The following is a 19,980-nucleotide window of genomic DNA, read 5'->3' as shown; positions in this document are numbered from 1 at the left end:
CTCTACCGAAAACTGTTTACTCCGTTGGTGATTTGGAATTAGTATTAGCTCCGTTGCTTTTTTTAAAGATTTTGCGGCACACCCTCACATATTCATAATTAGGCAATGTATCACTATTTTGAAATCGACGGAACAGCTGATGGAGGGTTCGTTGACCGTTGCTCGGGTTTCAGCCAAATTATCTTGTTTCTTGGACGTTTGAGATTTATTATAAACATGGGAACTATTTTAATGTGGCACTTCTCCTAGCAAACCCTTTAAAATCTTTTTAATGTTCGCAGTGTGATTAAAATACTGCGTAGAATATTACGTCGATTTTACTACCGCATCACCAAGTGCAGTCTCATTACCTGTAGTAAAATAGATTAGGTCTTTCGTTCTTCCTTCAGTAAGTAAACTGCACCACATATTACTTCACGCACGTAGAACACAGTAATACTTTCACTTGTTGGCAGGAAGTAATTATCCTTCCTCGCCTAATGAGCATCCACGATAGACTCGAGATACCCCTTCGTACAAAAAAAAAGAAGTGCATAATTAAGGCATACTGCATGGGGGCCTTCAGGGCATACTCATCATGTAACACAAAATAAGTACGAGCCGGGGCGCGAGGTCCCTCGGCTTTTTTATGCTACCACACAAATCACCCGACAAGAACCAGATTGTAAACGAAACGTAGCGACGTAGAAAAACTTCTCCAGACGTTACGCTCTAGAAAATTTGCTGATCACTGGCCGTTTCAATACTGTGTAAACCGATCGTCATTACACATTTATTATGAGCATGCCCTTCCACAAGATAGATGCCTTTTGTGCATCGCTGCCTGTGTACGCACTTGTTAAGATTCCCTTTCTGCACTTCAGCGCCAGCAGTTGCGCGCTCCACCAGGAACAATGTCTGACATTCAACTTAGTTAATTGGAAAACCGTCCGTGAAAAGATCTCTGCTGATGTTCAAACATTAAAGGTACTGTCTACGGGCTTTACTACTATTGCTACTACCACTGGGTAGCAGTGGTTCAATGTGGAGTTGAGCCAGTTAGTGAATTAACTTAATTTTGACCCTTTTGTTGTGCGCACAAGACCTTTTTGAAAGTGGTTTTACGGCCGCCAGGATAGTGAAAATACACTCGACTGTTTAGTTCCGCAAAACCGAGCTGGGTTTTTACAACGTTAACGAAAACGTTTTGCGATTTGCGTTTAGCAAGAAAACACCATTCAATATTTCAATTAAGTACACAACGCAACATTTTTTTTTTGCCTTGGCTTCTATGTATGATTTTTCCATGAGGTTTGATGCGAAAATAAATTCCCCCGAGTTTGAACATATTCCAACTTAAGGGGCAACAATGGCGCCATTTTGAATTTTTGAGAAATCGGAAATTTTCTATGTTTTTTCGTCGCCATTTTGTTTTTAGAGCAAATACCAAAATTCTAAGAGTTTGTCTACATATTAGCGTCTTTTTACCCATCTTTACGAAAAAAAGATCTTCAATCGGACAAAAACTGAGCTCAAAACGATGATTTTACGAAACCGATGTTGGCATGGTTTTAGTATATTTCACAAAGCAAAATAGTATCGATTATTTCTGAGCATAAATGGTAATTCGCTAATATCTTAAAGTGGTAGTCAAATTATATCTTACTTTGAGTAAAAAAGTCTCAGAAATCGAATGGTATCGAAATGGTCTACGTAAAATGTCAGCAAAATGTCGATTTTGCCCCAATTCCTCTACAATACTCAAATAGGTTTATCTCGACGTTAAATCACCATTTTTGAAATTTGTTTAACGTAATATCAGAGTAAGCGATACTCTGCTCCACCAGAATCATACTTTGGGGTATTATCCAAATCTAGGTTGACCTTTAGTTAGCTGACAAGGTATTCGAGAACTAGTATTTCTGTAACCAAGGGCTTCAATGACATTCATCATCTTGGAGCCCTCTAGTGCACTTTATTCCAATTTGTACACGTGACTGAGCTGCGCAGTCTTACATGTGGACACAAAAAATAGTAACGCTAGAATGTAAATAGATGAAGAAGTCTTTTCGAATATAATAATAAAACAAAAGCTGTGCTGTACTGGACTGTTATTTCTAGTGCTATCAGCCGGCAGGCCTAGGATAGCTTTTTATGCTGATTAAGCCAAAATGTCCCACATGTTTCTTCGTTCATTTGTGACACATTTTTGCTCGCTGGCAGCCCCGTGGGAAACCTGTTAGCGGTGACATTAGTTAAGCATAGCAATCTACCTTTTTCCAACCCCGAGCCACGGGTTACAGTTTTCCATACGTGACAAGCCACCATACCAACCAGTCATGTGTTATTTCACTTACCCATCCTTCTTTACCTCCTACAAAAAAAAGTCTCATGCTAGGTATGAAGCGACGTGAATGTGTCTCTGCGTACGAATTCAAAAGCTCATTAGTAAGGGAGTAACCCAAAATATGCCTTCAGCTTCGCTTTTGAAACTAGATGAAAGTAAAATATACTCTAAAAATAAAACCAACAGCTTGGAGTCCGACGCAGCAGTAGTGGCACAAGACAACAGAGAACGAATAATGCCAGGTATTTGCGTACAATTTTAACTTGCTCTCCAAACCTGGACCGGCACACCTCTTTTGTGGCGGTGCACGCCTCTAGCTAACGCCTGGTAAGCTCTCCGTCTCTTGGAAAGCTCTTGCGCACCCCTTGGTGGGCCCGAGAGTGTTGTATTATTTAATCATGTTTACGCGTACAACTTGGAATTGCTACCCAGCCTGCCTGTCAGCTGACCGGAATCAGTTGTTGATTCATAGTGGAATTCCGATGCGCCGCCCTCGGATTTTGGGCGGAAATTCCTTCCCTAACAGGTACATGTGTTTACCCGAATCGGCTGAGTCATCAATAGGTGGAACCGTGGGAACTTTTGTCACGTGTGATCAGTGTCTTAGCGGGGGTGATTGTGAATGACTGGGAGATTTTTTTCTATAATCCCTTTTATAGGTGACTACATTCACCGATCAGCTGGTTGCTGTTATTTGTTTTGAATTTCATTATCGACACTGTTAGTTTTGTATATTTTCATCTGCCATTCAAAGCAGGGAACTCTACCGCAAGGAGAACACAAACACTGCGTGACACAGTTTACGTTATTTTCAGCCTTGTGTTCAGTGGTGGCCCCAAAAGAAGTTTGGGTGTGGTAAAACTGTTGAAATTCTATAGACAAAAAAAGCGTAGGTCATCCCCGAGAAAAAAAATCGGTTTTTTGTGATTTAAATATAGCCAAACGGGATGAAATCCGACTCACAGCGATTCTAACCTAGATTCTTCCTTGTTTGTTTTTTTTTCGAACAGATTCTGCCGTGTCAGTTCGGAAGAAGGCGGTGGAGGAGGTGAGGGTGGCGGCGGTGGTAGTAACAGTTCGGCCCCTCGCAGCAACATCACCATGGACAAGGACGAGAAACGGATGCGACGGGAAATCGCAAATAGTAACGAGAGAAGACGCATGCAAAGTATAAACGCCGGCTTCCAGAGTCTTCGACAGATGCTGCCACATCATGAGGGTGAAAAATTGAGCAAGGTAAGTGTTCATTTAGATAGTGTTCGATGTTTAAACTCAATGTCCCGTTGAGTTTTCCTTTGATGCTTGTTCAAGCATGAATCCATTAAATTGTTGCAGGCCTATCGGTTGGGACGTAATTTCCTCTACCTTGAATCTTTGAGAAGATTTGCTTTGACACTGAAACATCCTATCTATTGTACGTCACAATCACGACTGGTTCATGTCGTTTCCTTACTTGCATCGTTCAATCATAAAAACCATTCAAGCCGATCTTTCAGGGTCGAAGTCAGAAGAACATTATTAAACTCTCGTTTTATCGTCCAGTTTAAAATAATCAGAAAACACTGGCTGCGCTCCTGGTGCTCTGGAAAGGCAATCCACCGATAGACGATGCTTGCGAAAACGCCGCGCCCGCTATCGAAGATTGCAACAATGTTGTGCGATATCATGTCGGGTACGTCATGGCCCAGGTGTAGCATTAGTACACATTAAGAGAATAACAACAATCACCGCCCTCGGCCAGTTCCCAGCTTCCTTAGCGTACTCTCCTGCTCGGCTGGTTTCTGTCGTTTCACTCTGTGGAAAAGAATGTGTCAACGCGATTTTCTACGCATTCTGTCCCATATTACTGATCTGATTCGACGCGGTGCAAAGTAATGTGAACAGGTTCAGTTCTGTTGACGATGATGAAATTATCTTTGAATTATGCCAGCTTGATCTGTATCGAGTGATGCTTGCTGATACTGAAGAAATCTTTAACGTATTAGCGTACAACAGGCCTGATTCGGCATCGAGCTTAATCAAGCGAACGAGAATTCTCCGCTGCCTCACCTGATCCGCGAAGTGTTTGTTTACTAGAAGTGAACTTTTCAAGGTCCCTCAGGGCCACCAGCCGATACGTCGGCTAGTATGGTGCGCGTGAATTATAAGGTCAACCCGGCACGCCACGTACCTTTATAGAAACTGGCTATAAATGTTAATCTCCGCAGGTATGCTAATTAAAAATAATTGACAATCGTAAAAACCACCACAACTGTTTACTGCACTCGCCGCCGTTCGTGCTCTCCTGACTGGCGCGGTAGTAGTGAGTGCCGCCTGCAAACAGCATGACTAGAAACATCCGGTCATCGGGGTTCTCCAAGCTGCAAAAGTGCTACGCTCCTCCGATTGATCTGCCACAGCTCTGAGGGAGGCTGCAACGTGGTCCCGATCTAGGGTTTTCAAACGGGGCAGTGGGTGTTGTGCAAGCCTTAATTGAACCGAAACTGATTAAAATAATATTTTCAATTTTAAAAATTCTGTTAGAAAGTGTGTTGTGGTCACTCTTGATTATATGTTTATATATGTATCGTACCTCCAGACTAGGTAGGAGGCTTTTGTTACTTCAAAACACAGAAAAACCTTGTGTTGACTTTGCCAAATTTGAATGAAAACTTACTGGTATTTGAAAACAATTTTCGAAAGCTCCTAATTGATCTCGAGGTAAGATGCTGTTGTCGAATGTTGGAAGAGACTGTTAGTGTCAGTAACCAGGATCGAAGCGCTGGCCCCGCAATTTAAATCGACAACGATGCAACAAAATAAGTTGATGAAAAATCTTACGTATGCGCTTTATGTTACATCGAAGGTTAAAAAAAATAGTCAATCTGATGAAAATTGAGAGAATAACTCTGCTCGTGAATTGAAAAAGATGTTGTTTGAGTGGAGGGAGGACTTATACACAGCCGTCGAGAAGAATACGAATAGATAGCCCTAATGCTGCAAAAAATATAGAAAACTGTTTTAGAGTCTTTGAAGGGTCATTTTCAATAAAAAAAAATCATGTTTTGAAACAACAAAGGTAGCATTCCTTCATGAGAGCACCTTCGAAATGTGAATAATCTGCCATCCTTTCGTCGATCCGTACGGGAATGTACGACCTTCGTAGCAAATTTTGTTTCTGTCCTTATACGGGGTGTTCAATAAGTTAGAATACACTTAAAAAATGTATTTGAAAAAAAAAAATTATTATTCTCCAATCGTCGTAGGTTCGAGTCCCGGCACGGGAGGACGGTTAGTGTTAATCGGTGCTGAGAATATTCACTTCCATGATATTCAAAAGCAGCGATATTCAGCCTTTTTTATATTGATAGTCATACTACACGCTGCTCCAACAGACCGTTATTATAGAAAAATGCACAAAAGAATCTGAGTGCACTATTCAATTCGTAATGACGTCCAGATTTTCTAATCAAAATTTCAAAATCATCGTACGGTACATTTTTGAGTAATGCCCTTTTGAAGGTCGTAAATGACAAAAAGTGATATAAAAAACAACGAAATACTTCTTTTAAAGCACGTTTTTCGATCACCATTTTATGAAATAACTTCCAAAATAGCTTCCACCCATTTCAAGGGTTATATTTCAAGACATTTACAGTTGGTGGAAAGATTTATTTGAAAATCCCATAGTGCACAGTAGTCTAAACTCGAAAGATCGCGATCGTTTTAGATTTGACTGTGAAAAGTTGATTTTATGTACTCAATCTCTTCAGCAAAATTGTTTCATAGGACAAGGCCTTACTTTTGGCGTTTTCGGGTTTTCGATCAATCTACCTAACAGTTAGGTAAAAATAATATTTTTTCTAATTTTCAGCTGTCCTGAAGCTTTTCGAATCACTAGTGTATAAAAAGCTTTACGAAACAATCGCTAATCAGATTTCTCCAGTGCAGCATGGATTTTTGAAAAACAAATACGTTGTTATAAACCTTTGTGAGTTTACCGCTTTGGTTACGGACTACATCTCCAAAGGGTTTCAAGTTGATTGTATCTACAGACATGAGCAAAGCCTTCAACGCTGTTAGCATTGATAGTATATTAAGGGCAGTAGCAGATGCAGGGATTCGTGGCTCGCTCTACAATTGGCTCAAGTCGTATCTTGAACTTAGAGTGCAGTTTGTGAAGATCCGGAGAAGTAAATCGAATTTATTTATTGTTCACTCAGGAGTACCACAAGGCAGTCATCTAGGCCCATTGTTGTTTGTGCTTTTGATGAATAAACTACCTGATGTGATCTGCCATGCAATCGTTTTGATTTACGCAGGTGATGTGAAATTGTTTCTACCTATTAAACATAATGACGACTGCCAAAGATTGCAGAGTGATTTAGAAATTTTCGGAAGATTTTGTGATAGTTGCGGACTACATGTGAACGCGAACAAATGCTCAGTACTGACATTTACTAGGAAAGCTCACCCCGTATTGTACAGTTATGCTTATTCAGGTAGTGTTGTACCACGTGCTGAATATGTTCGCGATTTAGGCGTAACCTTCGACTGTACACTGTCTTTCACGAAACACATTGACAAAGTAATCGTGGATAGCTTGAAACTTTTTTCTCTCATTAGAAGGTATAGCCGAGACCTTGATGATCCTCACGCAATACTAGCAATCTACAAAGGACTTGTTAGAAGCAAATCGATTTCGCAAGTGTCGTTAGGCGGCCTTACTCACGCGAATCGTAGCAGTCCAGAAAAAGCTCGTTAAGTTTGCTCTTAGAAAATTCGGATGGAATGGAGAAGAACTACCTCCCTATCAGGATTTGTGCTCTCTGGTGAACCTTAGACCTTACACGATAAACTCACGACATAAGATAAACGACATCGTCTTTTTTACGAACATTTTATTCGGACGCACTGACAGTTAACTTCTTGCTGAAAGATTAATTTTTACAACAGTTAAGTCACGCTTCGACAACGTAGAACGGTCGACCCTCCTTTCCGATCCAGGAATTATTCACAGAACGAGCCAACTACTCGATTCATGAATACCTTCAACACACTGCAGCTGATCATCAGTATTAAAATGAGTACATCAGTGTTAAAACATAAGTTTAGTTTATACTTCAAAGGACAATTGTATTAGTTTTTTTGATTGTTTGACTAGTAATTTACCAATCTTATAGTTATATTTATGTATGTAACTTACCTGTATAAGTGCAATGTAAAAGTTATTTTTAAGAATGGGTAACGGGCTTTCAGCCTATATTCAAATTCAAATACAAATTTTCAATATACCAGATTGCTTCCTTCAGCAAAGTTTGTGGAAAAACTTAAAAGAAAAACAATTGCTGAATACTGCGATGTACGTTATACGTTGGACACGACAAAATAAAAATTTTTTGTGGAGCCCCCCTCCCGAGTATCGGTTTTTTGTCTATAATTTTGTCTGTAATGGTCAAAACAATTACAAATGTTCTTAAATTTTATTCATAGCGCGCGATTTTTTTTTTTGAAAACGTCTCCTCAGCCGTAATTAATAAAAATTGTCATCCGGATCGTGCGGTTCATTTTTCGACGAAGCCAGTCCCTTATCACCTTGATGGCTGGTGTCCTCGCCGAACACGGCTGCCCGGATCTCGCATGGTTCTTGGTCGAGCCCGTCTCCCGGTACCGACGAATAGTGGTGTAGATAACATTCCGCTTCTCCCCGTGGGATTCCGACCTCCGGAATATACCGCCGGGTCGCTCACCTTTCGCAAACAACTTTACTACGGCGTCGCGGTACTCTTTTACCGTGTGCGGTAAACAAACAAAAAACGACAGCAAGTCAGTACCATGCGCGTCGGTTAGCCTACATATGAAGCTTAAACTGACACAGATACCAATACACAGGATGCACATTGTGTGCACCTACTCAATGATGAAAAGTTGTATTCGAACTTATTGAACACCCTGTAGATATGGAATTTACTGAAATGATCAGTGATCGGTGTGAAAATTTGTGTGTAGGGGTTTTTGGAGCCGGGAAAGGTGATTTATTTTCTTTGTTTGTGTCGTTTGACAGTGGCTGAGACCATAGTTGATCCAGGGAAAGGTGATTATGATAGTTCGAAACCACTCCCCCTTTTGGAAGTAAGGACTTCCATACAAATGAAACACAAGTTTCTGCATAACTCGAGAAACAAACTCGCCAAATTTGTCATGTGAGGGTTTTTGGGTACGCGAAATGTTTCTTTGATGGTTTCACATACTTCCCTCATTCGAAAGAGGAGGGGCTTCCATACAAATGAAATCACAAAATTTTGGTTAAACGCGAAAATTAATAGAGCAAATGGAGCCAAAATTCAAAATTGAATATTTCAAAATAGAAAAAAAAATGTTTCCGTGATGGTTTGGCACCCCTTCCTACTCTGGAAGGGGTGATGAAGGTGGGGAGGGGGTAAATAAAAACAGTCAGGTTTTTTTTACGCGGATTTTTGAATTACGCGGTTTCGCCCTCAGAATAATCCGAAATGATCGTCGAAGAGGACAACTTTAAATACTGGTCGTAGAACGTCTCGGGTTTATTCTAAAGCCTTTCTTGGTGATTCACTTTACGTGGATTTTTTAATTAACGCGGTTTTTTATGCGGATTTTCGAATTACGCGGTTTTTTCATGAGGTTTATCTCCCGCGTAAAAAAACTGAATATTATGCGACATGTACACGACGTTATAAAAATGTAGAACCGATAAATTTCTAGAGTCCAACGTACGTGCCACTAATCGAGTTGGTCGAGAGTGTAAACAAATGCACATTTTCCGGCAACCCTATCGGTCGAGACCCGTTGGGGCACCGCTGGCTAGCTGGCAGGTAAGGAATTCAATTGACTTCGATCGCACTGTGCCGATAAGCGGCGCGTTTACTTGTGAATAAAAACAAAGCTGCGCAAATAATCTTGTACCTCCCGCGTACTCGTAGATTGCTGCCACTGCCTGCCAGTCTGCCGTTGCCCCGCGGGGTCGACATAAAGATTTACAACCGTGATATAGTATATAGTTATGATTACCTGGCTGTGGCTGTGGTCCAAGTGGTCATTTGATTGCCCGGCTTCGATGGAACCGACTACGCTCAGAGTGTGTGAGAGAGATGCGAGCAAAATTCCTTATTCGGTGCTGAGGAGGTGACGGCGTTGCGGGTAACGGGTGAGAAAGAATCGTGTTTAATTACTTTATAGATTTATTGGCGCCCATTTCTGCCGTACGTCTTGCAACGTTTGGATACGGAGAACTGACCTCACCAACACTGCGCCACCGCCGGTTTATAGGCGCCCGCTGTCTACTTCCCCAGGGATGAAGTGGGGACCGAATGTCACACCAATTTTAGCTTTATGTAGAAGTTTCCTGCAACGTTTATGATGAGTTGTGTGGGAATAAGATAGAACAAATCTCCGGTCAGTGCCTTGTCTATGCTCTACATCTTGAAGGGAGAGTTCATCAGACCGCGACCAGGCGACGATGGTAGAATTTGCATTGGCTAGTTTAATTGCGCTGTATCTCGGCGGATGGTTCGCGGTGTTGAATCATTGAGGTATATAAATTCGATTGGATTGAGTTTAGAAACGTAGTTGAATTGTGAGAACATTATCATACGGAGTTAGTACTTTTGGAACTGAATTAGCACCAGTACCGTTGCATTAATTGGATGCAAATGACTTGTATTCAAATTCTTCGCATAAATCGAAAAATGAATCGCAAAGTATTTTGTTGTGATGCTGCCGGTGTAGAAAGTGTGCTGTAGAAATACAATTAGCAAGGTGCCGGTTGTAGGCTCCCTCAAGAGAAAATTCCATACGTTGTACGCCGGCCTCAAACAGTCGAATCGGTATGCACCGCGAGGGACCAATAAATTCCCTACTCGCTGGAATCGAACAACCCACGAATGCATTCCTAAGTTATGTACGTTTGGAATGTGAGAGGAATCTTCGATAGAGTTAATAGGGATTTTCGCTCCTATGCCAGCGTATTTGTTTTTCATTTTCAGTTCATTGAAATAATCTTTTTGTTTACTGATTTATCTGAACCAGTAGCTCTTCAATTTTGATTAAACATTTCTATTGACACAACCACTACTAGCAAATCTGTTATTGTCAACGTTGAATGCACAAGGAAAAATTTTGTTTCTTGTGCAGAAAGGAGATCACTCATGACTCCATTCATTGGACAAAAACAGCTTGTAAAGAGTAAATAGGATGATAGACTATACGTAGAAATAAGCTATAGTACAAATAGTTGTCAGACGCTGCCCACAGCCAGTGTCTATCGATATTAAGAATGGACCGGAGCCAAACTCGATGGTAGGGCAGAAAAAAGTGAGCTTACTTTCCCTTGCAGCTATCTCGGACGATTGACGTGGAGCAGGAAGGATGGCTACTGTTTATTGTGCGTAAAAGTGAAGTGGAAGAAAGTAGGTGCCACAGAGATGAAAAATGTTGTATATTTCTATCCCCCCGGAGACATCGTGTGCGTTTACTATATAAGCAGAAATACCTCCCGGGGCAAGCGACCTGCTTATCGTTTGCGACTTTCAATGGAATTCTTTGATTTATGGGAAGCTGTCGCATACTAATCAGCTTCACAATGTTGTCAATGGTTTGTACTTTACAACTCCGGCGTACCACAGACTGAATCCAGAAAAATCTGGTTTATATCAAAAATATTTTATACAGAAAACCTTGAAACGACAGTTCTGTAAATCGGAGGCGAGAGCCGAAAATAATTATTTTCGTTTTTTAATATGCTTACTAGGTACCTTTTAAATTTAATAATTTACATCCAGTTTACAATTACAGCGTATTTGTACTACATGTCTAATACACGTTTTTTGAGGAACTTTCACGCACAGAGTGACTTGAATTATTGGAAACTAACTATTGTCAGGTTGGCATCTCTGAGGTATCCTGTGCTATAGCTGGAACCTGACTAGTTTTACCATAGTTAATGACTTTCAACATTAAACCGTGCAACAAAGTGTGTTTACTACTAACTACACTACCGTCCAGCTGTGCATACACAAAGTGCACTTGCAGCAGGCAGCCGTTCCGAGTGGGGCACAACACATATCACACCGCCGTCTAGGTTCTATTTGGTACCATCGCAGCGTGCGAAGCGTGTTACTGTTCGCCCTTTGATCGCATAGAAACCATATCGAAAAGTGTAATGCAATTTCGAAATGGGATGGTACAATGCCAAGGGAAAACCCATATATGCTACAGGGTGGCCACTCAATCGGGAAAACGGGAAATGCGGGAAAAAGTCGGGAATTGAATTACATCGGGAAAAATGCGGGAAAAAGTCGGGAATTTTTTTATTTAATCGGGATTTTGTTACCAAGATTTTTTCAAAGTTTTGTGATGATGCAATTACAAATGATGAAGAAGTTGAAAGTGCAAGTTGATCCCATTTTTTCAGTAGTCAATTTTTTAACCAAAAAGTCACTAAACTTACTTTTTTTGACCCGCTGACCAGCTGACTACTTTTATCGGTCCTGCTTTTTAAATGAAATAAATTTTGACACCAAATGTTTGAGAATAGCATGAAACGTCGAAATCTGGTGTTATCTACAAAAATTGAATGAACTCTGTAGGACTTCTCAAGATGGTAAAGCGAATTGAAACCGGGGTCGAAAACCGGTCCGGATTCTGGGAATAGAAGTTGCCAGTTTATCGAGAAAACGTTTTAGTGAGAGAATCAATCATAAATTCTCATATGTACAATAGAAACTGTTTCATTTTCTAAGAACAATGCAAAATAAGTTTCACTGTACAATCTTACTAACATTACTGGTTATTAGTAGTTATTTGAATAAACAAATTGAAGATAAAATAAGTGGCACACAGTTCTGATTCTCAAGTTTTTCAAATAGATTTTTATTTCAGCTAGTCTTTTTGAAGAAATATTTGGTGAACTCTAGCGAAACTAGCTACTAATAAACTAATTTTTGTACATATTTCATATTCATATTTTTTCTGTAAATTACACAATTTGACTGTAAAAACACTATTTTTGATGTAAATACAATCAAAAATGTATTTAGAAAACAGCATAATCGTTTGCGAGGTTTTTCAAGAAAACATTATATTTATTTTATTTGTTGCTGCATACGACTTTTTACATGCTTTTTGTTTTGCAAGTACGATGCTGGCCTAACTAGTCAGTCGTCGTAGGTTCGTGTCTCGGCTCGAGAGAGACTGTTAGTGTCTGCAGGATCGTAGCGTTAGCCCTGCAATCGCCCCGTGCACTAAACAGTTGGCTGCTAAATCTGTGGCTAATAAACAAAAACACTGTGAATATTCTAAAAGCAAAAATAATTAGCTTGATTGGTGTGATGTTTCCGGCAAAGCTGTAGGTGGTAGTTCTATTTGAAAAATTGATTGAATATCTCAAAAAGCTTATTTTTTGAATTCTAAGTTGCCAAATGTTTCAACGTTGATTATTTGAACACGGAAGAAGTTAAAATTTCTAAAGATTTTTTTTGCGAAACCAGAACGATTTGTTTGATTGGTGCGATGTTTTCGGCAAAGTTGTTGGCAGTTGTTGAGTATTTAAAATATTCTAAATTAAACGTTTCAAGGTGCTGATTTTTGAAAAATATTATTATATTTTTTAAAAACCGCATAATGTAAACTGAACATTGATGATCATGGAAAAATAAAAACTAAAAATTCTTTTAAAAAACTATCTTGATCTTGTTTCTGATTTCCAGGTTATTTTTTTAAGTTTTGAAATCACTTATTTCGAAATGTTAGTCCCCAATACAATTTTTTTATCAGTTTGACCATTTTGAGCGCTGGATGCAAACAAGTTGGAAATGTTGGCAGATGACCAAAGAGATGCAGCTTTAATTGACTAGCAAATCAAAATGCTGAAAAAGTTGTGAATTCACTTCTGAAAAGTTTTGAATCTATGTTACGCGTGATAAACGAAATACAGTTAAATCGCAGTATTTTTCCTGAACGTAAAATAACATTATTTTTAATTTGAGAAAAAAAAAAACGCAAATCCATGTCACAAGTTTTGTTCCCTAAATAATCAATTCAATCAAAATATTTTTTACTCTTAGGTTAAGTAGTTTTATGTTCACCCTTAACTTCCCATGACTTTTTCCGACGATTTTAACAACGGAAAAAAAAATTTGTACGCAAAGTGCTGTTTTTTTTTGTTGTTGTTCCCCTAATAGGTTGTTATGCGTTGAATAAATACGGTGCTTATATCATATTTTAAGAAGACAGATAGACAAACATAATGAATGCACAAAATAGCTAACACGATTATTGACTGCTTAATGGAGATTTGCAAATTTGAGAAAATCGCAAAAATATTTTTTTTTTCCTCATCTATAGTTTATTTGACACGGCACAAATACAATTCAATGTTTAACGGCGCCAATTATATCTGGTAGCTTACTTTCTAAAGTATCTTAATAACTAAGAGCAAATTTTTTATCCTCGCTGCCGACTACGAGCTGAAACTAAATCTAACTTAAGCTAGAATGTTTTGCATGAAAAGCACTGATTTGTTGTTTGATGGTTTCCCATCGCCATAGGTAAGCAGCATATTGAATATGTTCCGCTGCTGGGCCAAGATATTACGGACTGGCATATTGGGTTGTCTCCCTCGGGGCCTGAGAGTATTGTGCGGGTCTAGTTGCTGTTTCCGGATCCGGGGTCTTAACGTGTTCTTGTCGTTTGGTTGGATGTAGGCGGAAGGGGATAGGACTAAACTGGGGCGTGGATGGATTTCAGGAAAACGTATATAAGGGACATGTAGGATAGGTCACGGCTTGCCAAGACATCACGAACAGGAACAGCCGACTGCCTACCTTCGGCCTGCAGGGAAGCTATTAATCTAGACCTGGCGTCACGGTATAGAGGGCATGACCAAACAACGTGCTCTATGTCGTGATAACCTTCACCACAGGCACAGATACCACTCTCCCCGAGCCCAACACGACGGAGATGCGCGTCAAATCTATAGTGATTGGACATAAGCCGGGACATCACGCAAATGAAATCCCGACCTACATCCAACCCCTTGAACCACGGGTTCGTCGATACCTTGGGGATTATGGAATGTAACCACCTTCCCAGTTCCCCCTTGGTCCAAGAATTTTGCCAACTGATGATCGTATTCTGACGTACAAATGCGAAAAATTCATTAAAGGCAATTGGTCTTTCATAAATATCACCGTTTGTTGCGCCCACCTTAGCCAAAAAGTCCGCTTTCTCATTACCCGGTATCGAGCAGTGAGAAGGGACCCACGCTAAGGTAATCTGAGTAGATTTTTCGGATAAAGCACTCAGATGTTCCCGTATTTTCCCCAGGAAATACGGAGAGTGCTTAACATCTTTCATCGATCGGAGAGCCTCAATGGAACTGAGACTGTCCGTAAAGATGAAATAATGGTCCGTGGGCATTTTTTCGATAATCCCTAGGGTGTACTGAATTGCAGCTAATTCTGCGACGTAAACAGAAGCAGGATTATCGAGCTTATGGGAGACGGTTAAATTGTTATTGAAGATACCGAAGCCAGTGGACCCATCAAGAAGTGATCCGTCAGTGTAGTACATATTGTCGCAGTTGATGTTTCGATATTTATTGGAAAAAATTTTGGGGATCTGCTGCACGCGTAAATGATCCGGGATTCCACGAGTTTCTTCTATCATGGATGTATCGAAAAACACAGTAGAATCAGAAGTATTCGATAAGTCGACACGATTTGGAATATTCGAAGAAGGGTTAATATTTTGGGACATGTGATTGAAATACAATGTCATAAAACGGGTTTGAGAATTAAGTTCGATTAACCTTTCAAAATTTTCAATCACGGGATGGTTCAAGACCTCACATTTGATAAGAATACGAGAAGACAGGCTCCAGAAGCGGTTTTTCAATGGTAGTACTCCAGCTAAGACCTCCAAACTCATCGTATGGGTCGACTGCATGCAACCTAAGGCGATACGCAAACAACGATATTGTATTCGCTCCAGTTTGATCAAATGTGTGTTTGCTGCGGAGCGGAAGCAGAAACACCCGTATTCAATAACAGACAATATCGTTGTTTGGTAAAGCCTTATAAGGTCTCCTGGGTGGGCTCCCCACCATTGTCCGGTTATTGTACGAAGAAAATTCACTCTTTGTTGACATTATTTCATCAGATACCTCACGTGACAACCCCAGGTGCCTTTAGAGTCGAACCAGACACCAAGATATTTGTGTACCAAAACCTGAGAAATCGTTTTACCCATTAATTGTGTTTGAAGCTGAGCAGGTTCATGCTTCCTAGAAAAAACTACTATCTCAGTCTTCTCCGGAGAGAATTCGATACCTAGCTGTAAAGCCCAAGCAGACAAATTGTCCAAGGTATCTTGCAATGGTCCTTGCAAATCGGCAGCTTTGGCTCCTGTAACAGAGATTACACTGTCGTCTGCAAGTTGTCTTATCGTGCATGAGTTTGCCAGACATTCGTCGATGTCATTTACATAAAAGTTGTAAAGAAGGGGGCTTAAACATGAGCCCTGGGGAAGACCCATGTAGCTAATGCGAAAAGTTGCCAAATCGCCGTGCGTAAAATGCATGTGCTTTTCGGACAACAAATTGTGCAAAAAATTGTTCAAAATTGGAGAAAATCCTTGTCGGTGAAGTTTACCCGAAAGAATGTCAATAGAAACGGAATCAAAAGCCCCCTTAATGTCCAAGAACGCAGACGCCGTTTGTTCTTTGCGAGCATACGCCAGCTGAATATCTGTTGAAAGCAACGCAAGACAGTCATTCGTCCCTTTGGCACGGCGGAAGCCAAATTGAGTATCTGATAGTAGACCATTTGATTCGACCCAATGGTCTAAACGACGGAGTATCATTTTTTCCATCAATTTCCGGATACAGGATAGCATTGCAATCGGCCTATAAGAGTTGTGGTCAGAAGCTGGTTTCCCTGGTCGCAAAAATTATATTTTACCTGTTTACCATGGAGAGGCCAAAGTTGCATTTTATGTAACTAATCAACTGTTTGTGTACAATGTCCCGAGCAAATTCGGTAGAAGTGATATACGCTATTACTTCCAATTTAAGGTTCAAAAATTGACGTTCAATCGTCGATAGAACATACCCTAGTTACCGTTTTTGACAATCGGGAATTTCTTGCAATCATGCGGGAAAAAGTCGGGAAATATGCGGGAACTCGAAAATGTAAAATGAGTGGCCACCCTGATGCTATCACAAAAGCGCCGGCAAACAAAACTTTACTTTGTTGTCGGTATTCTGTCTTTCATGCATGGGTAAATGTTTTATTTACTTTAAGACCACCGGCCACTCACTCCGGACGTCATCGTCCTTGATAGGACTTATCAATGCAATCCCAAAAAATAGATGGTGCATTTTTAACCAAACGGTAATCAAACGGAAAATTGCCAGCATAGAATAATGTAGATCTAGATATGATTTAGTCTTTTGTAAGAAGCTCCTTCGAAATGTTGCCGGAGTTGAATAATAAACATTACACAATGTGTTTTTCTCACAGGATGGCATTTTTTTAAATATTTTGAAGTCTTGTAAATGATAACCTGTTCTCACCATTCAAGTGCGCTTGCACGAATTTCTAACGCACTATGCATTGTCGTGACTAATGTCATCGACTAGTTTTAATAGAAAGCCTTATCAGCTAACGCATGTGGCTTTGGATTATTGTGATAGATGTTCAAGAAGTTAAATGTATTGAGAATGACACATTTCAATCTGAATATTAAATAGCAGTAAAAAAAAAATAGCATAATAAATTTATCCTTAAGTATATTTTTGATGGCTGTAAAACCCCTACCGCTTCTGTAAGAAGGAAAACAAACAAACCCCGACGATAAATTGTTTTCGCGTGTCACTTTTTTGCATATAGATTCTGTTCCCGCGTCTTCTTAAGCAAATACAAACGAAAACAACCCTGCTGTCCATCCGATCTCTATGCTTGGGAATGTGCAATCAATAAAAGGTGCTAAATGTCGTTGTGCTCCCAACCACCGGCCATCAAACGGCCAAGGTTGGCCAGGTTCAATACCAATATAAAATCGAGACCTGTTCGTCGAAGCTGAGTGCACGAGTTTTGAATAATCATAAATTTTCCCATTAGGTGATTGCTTTGCATACCGCATACCGCAAAAAACTGGTAATTACAGAGATACTAACCACCTCCTTCAACTCTGTGCCGAGTGCAGCTTGGCAAAATAAACTGCTCGGCTGCACACCAATACTCAGTATCGAATAACACAAGCACAAACATATGTGCGAGAAGCGTGCAGTCGAGTGTAATCTATTTTGCAACAATGTTGCTGCACGCTGGCACCGTCGCAGCGCAGTTGCCCTGCTTAAGCGGCGGTAGACTCTCGACTCTCGACTGACAACAGTGACGAGCCGCGGCGTCACGGAATAGGTAGATAGGATCGGCAGGCCGGCGAGTGGCACTTGTTCAGACAGAATAAATTCAGCTCGCTTGATTTTCCGCTCATCATGTTACTGCGGTCCACATTCCGTAGTACGTTTCGTTGCAGAAAATTCCCTTTTTCACCGAGAGATAGAGAGGAAAAGAGTGAAAAGGATTTTGAATGATGAAGAAAGAAGCTCCATATGGCAGAAAGAAGCACTTCATCTACTTTGAGCTCATAATATTTCGAATCGAGTTTGAGGGTACTTTCTGTTGAACTTGACAAACTATTGCATTTTTACTGCAACGCATTGATTTGCTTAATCGTGAACTTTAATTTAGTTTAATGCTTTTTCTTTGCTACAAACCATCTATTGCAGTCGTTTTACTCGTCCAAAACGAACTTTGCAACAAAAATTGTGTATCGATAAAATAATTAACTTGAATTAAATTAAACCGTCATTGCTAATTTTCAAGTCTCCTCCAACCACAAAGGGCCTGGGTTCGAATCCCAACGTCGACATAGGTATCGATGGTTGTGGGGTAGCATGATCCACTCAACCAACCCAACTGGTCTAGACTCAATGCTAGCCGACACCGGGAGATTTTCTGAGGCGAAAAATATCTAGGATCATACCGTCCATCACATGTGAAAGTAAAGTCGTTGGCGCCGGTTCGATAATAACAACGGGTCGTTACCTAGGGTCATGGGTGAAGTCGCCTTACTGGGCATCGGTAATTGAACATTCGAAGTGATGGCTCTAATTCGGACATTTGTAGCTTCAATACAGTTTTACCACAGACAAACAGACGTGCCACTCGATGACGATTTCATCGACCAGAAAAATAACGATTATTTTGAAATTTTGCTAAATGGGCAATAATGAAGCTAGTGCCGTTGTCATTATCAAAGACAGCAACCGTCAGTATTGCCGCTAGTTTTAATTTAAGCAAGCGCGCACACCCATTGGCAAAAACAAAAACCGTTTTACGAAAAGAAGTTAGTAGGCAATAAGCTCACATGGTGGCGCACGAGTGTAACGTTACACCGACTGTCGGACAAACACATACGATTCGCATAGATTCCCTAGAATTCTTCAAATTGGAATCGTGAGCGTTTTCGATGAGGAATCTCGAAAAAAAAAATGCTCTAAAATGCTCTGTATACGGGACTAGGATTCCTGAATGAGAATTGTGTAGTGAGAATCCACTGGATCTGTAGGATTGGAATCCAAAGAATTCTCATAACACGATTCTCATTTAGGAATCCTAGTCCCATATACAGGCCATTCCTGAGGATTCTTTTGTCAGGGTACATTCTAGAATACGCCCACAACTCCAATGTGAGGAATCCTAGGGAATCTATGAAATCGTATGTGTTCGTCCGAATATATATGAATTGATTCTACGGGACGGACACATAGGTTTCGCATAAATTCCCTGGGATTCCTCACATTGGAATCGTGGGCGTCCACGAAAAAGGATCCTGAAGAAAGAATCCTCAGGAATACCCAGTCAATGGGACTAAGATTCTTGAATGAGTATCGTGTCATAATAATTCTTCGGATACAAAATATTTCACTTTGTTTATTGTGTGCTCGATGGAGTATCCAGGTATCCACAAATTAAATTTCTTGCATCTATAGCATCTATAGTTTTAACGCCAACATTTAGCGATGCCCCATAAGAATTCTCCCTCTCCCGGAAATCCGTTTTTTCGGGGATATGTTCCAAAACGGAGGATTTTTTTTAGAATCTCACAATAATTGGTACAAAGTTTATAAAATTACTTCCACAGGCCATTTATATGGTTTTGGATATTTTGGTGATAGCCCCAAAATGGTCCTTTTGGAACAGATTTCACTGTGGCTTCTGGTGAAAACAATCAAACAAAACATGGTCAAATACCACATAATATAGGTATTTTCGGAACCGGGATGACGCCCATAGACCGAAAAACGACCCCTGACGTCAATTTGAATTTCAAGATGCTGACGGTTTGTATAAACAACCTAAAATGGCCGAAAACCACGCAATGTGGAAATTTTTCTAAATCAGGTTGATGCCCAGAGACCGGAAAACGAGCCCAGTCGCCATGTTGGATTTCAAAATGGCAATCTCGGTTTCTGGAAAACAAGTGGCCGCCCACATTTCACGTGGACAATTTTCGGGGGTGGAGAGGGTGTATTGATAATATCCACGTGGACACGTGATTTTTCCCAACAAAAT

At 40.3% G+C, this 19,980-nt stretch overlaps 1 protein-coding gene across 2 annotated transcripts in view; it reads left to right on the top strand.

The window, feature by feature from the left end:
* The window catches only part of LOC129727243 (uncharacterized), a 243,221-nt gene that overhangs the window by 84,363 nt on the left and 138,878 nt on the right, over window positions 1-19,980 (top strand). For both annotated transcript variants that reach the window (XR_008728510.1, XM_055684852.1), the window contains exon 2: window positions 3,337-3,562. Coding sequence is in view for 1 of the 2 variants with exons in the window: in XM_055684852.1 (XP_055540827.1) it covers window positions 3,337-3,562 (226 nt within the window). In the remaining variant the exon portion in view is untranslated. The remainder of the gene's footprint in view (window positions 1-3,336; window positions 3,563-19,980) is intronic.

The sequence above is a fragment of the Wyeomyia smithii genome, chromosome 3 (assembly GCF_029784165.1).
Source record: "Wyeomyia smithii strain HCP4-BCI-WySm-NY-G18 chromosome 3, ASM2978416v1, whole genome shotgun sequence".
NCBI lineage: Eukaryota > Metazoa > Arthropoda > Insecta > Diptera > Culicidae > Wyeomyia > Wyeomyia smithii.
Note: the sequence above shows the minus strand (reverse complement) of the source record. Positions and strands in the feature narration are given on the sequence as shown.